Genomic DNA, 2800 nt, shown 5'->3' with positions numbered 1-2800 from the left:
AATGAACAACATTTGAAAACATTCAGAAACAAAAAGATAAAGCAATAATTTATTAACAGGACAGGAGCACAGATATGATGTGCACTGCGTTCCCCCCAGCACTAACCAACCCCACACCATTTCAAGCACAAAGTGAGGGAAGTGCTTCCGATTTCAATACATTTTTTTAACAACTATTTTGCCACTCATTGCTGTCACATTTCTAAGGAAATACATTTCTAATGCCATGTTGTCTTGTTCCAGATCACTATGTAAGACGGAAGGTTACTCCATTTCTTCAGTAAAAAGCAAAACTCTTACTTAAGCCTCATAAACAACATTAAACTCATAACCCATATCATTTGTGCATTTAGATTCTGATGCTAGTTACACTTGTTTTAAAGAACAGCATTTGAAAACACTCAGCAACAATAGGTAAAGCAATCGTTTAATAACAGAACAGGAGCACAGATATGATGTGCACTGCGTTTCCCCAGCACCCCCCACCCCCCCACCACCACTTCAAGCCAGAGTGAGGGAAGTGCTTCAGATTTCAATACATGTGGGGGTTGCTGAAACGGGTGCTGGAAAGATCACAGGCTGGAGAGGCAGCTCGAATCACCGCCTCGAATCTTTGGCGGGTTCTCTCCAGCTCATCCTGCAGGGCTTCTTCGTACCAGTGTGGGAAGGCGCTGGGCTGGGTACCGTGAAGCTTGGCTAAGAACTCCAGCACTTCCATCTTGCTGGTCTCAGCGTAGGCTTGTGGGCCCCACAGGAACTCGTGGCTCGGGGGATCACTGTCGAGCACCTGGCGGTACTCCAGGTAGCCTTCTTTCACCAGCTCTTCTGTGATGAGCTTCATGGGATCCCCGTGGAGGTTGTGCTCCTTTCCAGCATGTATGCCCATCGCATTGAGGACATCCCAGATCTCTTCCTCAGGGGCGCGGTTGCCCTTCATGAAGATCACACAGAGGATGGTCATCAGGAGGCCCTTCTTGGGCATGATCTGCCCGTGCAGACTGCTATCCCCGCTGTGATGCAGCTTGCTGACCAGGACGTAGCCGTGCCCGGCCGGGTCGGCTTCCTTCACATCAATGCCGAAGGCCAGCACCATCAGCTCAGAGGCTCTCTTGAGGATCTCCTGGAAGTAGGACTTGTGCTTCCTGACGACATGCTTCATCATGTCTTCCTTGGTGATGGGCTGCTTCATGTTATACTTGCGCAGCATGAACTGCGCCAGCAGCATCGCCTTCTGGTCTAGAGGGCTCCTGCGGGATTCATCAGACCGCGGCTCTGCCTGGGAGGCACCTTCCTGGGAGGCACCTTCCTGGGAGGCACCTGCCTGGGCGGCACCTGCACTTTCTTCGCTTTGGCTCTCGCTTTGACTCTCGCTTTGGCTCTCGCTTTGGCTCTCGGTGCTGGTGGTAGTGGTATCAAGACATGGCCACGCGATTCTTGCCTTGCGGGGAGAGCTAATGGCTGCTGCGGCTCCCTGAGGCTCCTGGGACAGCGCAGGCTCAGGGCTGCCCAGGGAAGAAACCTCAGACGAAGAGGAGGAGGAGGACTCATCCCCCTCCTCTGCAGAGGTCTGAGCACTCAGGACTCTCCCAGACTCCAGCTGGGCCTGTCGGCGTCTCTCTCGGGCCCGGCGCTTACTCTTCTTCCCCCGAGGCATGATGACACTGGCCAGGGGCAGCGGGCACCTGTGTGGCAGGAGAGGAGGTGATGTGGGCCCCTGGAGGAGGGAGAGTGAGATGGCGTGTGCGCCCTCAGCAGGGACATAGCACCTGGACCTTAACCCCGGCCATGTCTGCAGGGTCTGAGGGCAGTGATCCAGGCACCCACAGGGCTCCTGCTCCGCCCTACGACCCTGCAGAGGAAGTGAGGGTGCACCTTGGGCTGAGAGCAGGGCTCTGCGGGTCCCCTGTGTTCTGAGGTGGAGGATCCTCTCCTTCACAGGATCATCCTGTGGACCCACTGTTGGCAGGGCCCGGCCTCCTCCCCTCTCCACTATGAACTAAACTCCTTACCCCAATGGCCTTACCCCTGTGAGGCCTGAGGGAGTGAGGGAGAGCCCTACCTCATCACCCTGCTGGGGATGGGCTTCTAGAGCTACATCAGGAGCAGTGTCTTATGGGATCCCTTTGTCCTAAGTAATTATTAGGGTTTTCTGTCCTAACTCCTATGGCCACTCCATTTGACCAAGATCGCCCACCCCCATGAGACCAAGAACCCCCATCTCCATTAGACGAAAACCCCCGACCCCCATTAGACCAAGAGCCCCCACCCCCATGAGACCAAGACTCCCCATCCCCATGAGACCAAGAACCCCCACCTTCATTAGATCAAGAACCCCCCACCTGCATTAGACCAAGACCCCCATTAGAAAAAGACCCCTGACCCCCATTAGACCAAGACCCCCCAACACCTGAGACCAAGAACCCCCACGCCTATTAGACCAAGACCCCACCCCCATGCCCCCACCACCCCACAACCCCCATTAGACCAAGACTCCACCCCCAAACCTCCCCTCCACATCCATTAGACCAAGACTCCACCCTCAATCCCCCCAACCCCCTAACCCCCATTAGACCAAGACCCTCCCACCCCCACAGCCCCTACCATCTCACCCCATTAGACCAAGACCCCACCCCACACCCCAAATCACACCATGACCCCCAACCCCCATTATACCAAGACCCCACACCGATTATATCAAGACTCCAACCCCTACTCCCATTAGACCAACACTTCCCAACACCCCCACCACCCCCCAACCCCTATTAGACCAAGACTCCAGCCCCCACCCCCCACAACTCCC

General features: G+C 55.2%; 1 protein-coding gene across 1 annotated transcript; it reads right to left on the bottom strand.

The window, feature by feature from the left end:
- Positions 1-532: 532 nt before the first annotated feature.
- LOC118653348 (melanoma-associated antigen B10-like) lies at positions 533-1654 on the bottom strand. Its single transcript, XM_036304074.1, has 2 exons — positions 1366-1654; positions 533-1287 (listed from the first exon to the last, which is right to left on the bottom strand). The coding sequence occupies exons 1-2, from the start codon at positions 1652-1654 to the stop codon at positions 533-535; spliced, it is 1044 nt and encodes a 347-aa protein (XP_036159967.1).
- Between the last annotated feature and the right edge of the window lie 1146 nt (positions 1655-2800).

Source organism: Myotis myotis, unplaced genomic scaffold (assembly GCF_014108235.1).
Source record: "Myotis myotis isolate mMyoMyo1 unplaced genomic scaffold, mMyoMyo1.p scaffold_m19_p_4, whole genome shotgun sequence".
NCBI classification, from domain to species: Eukaryota; Metazoa; Chordata; class Mammalia; order Chiroptera; family Vespertilionidae; genus Myotis; species Myotis myotis.
This window is presented reverse-complemented; position numbering and strand designations above follow the sequence as displayed.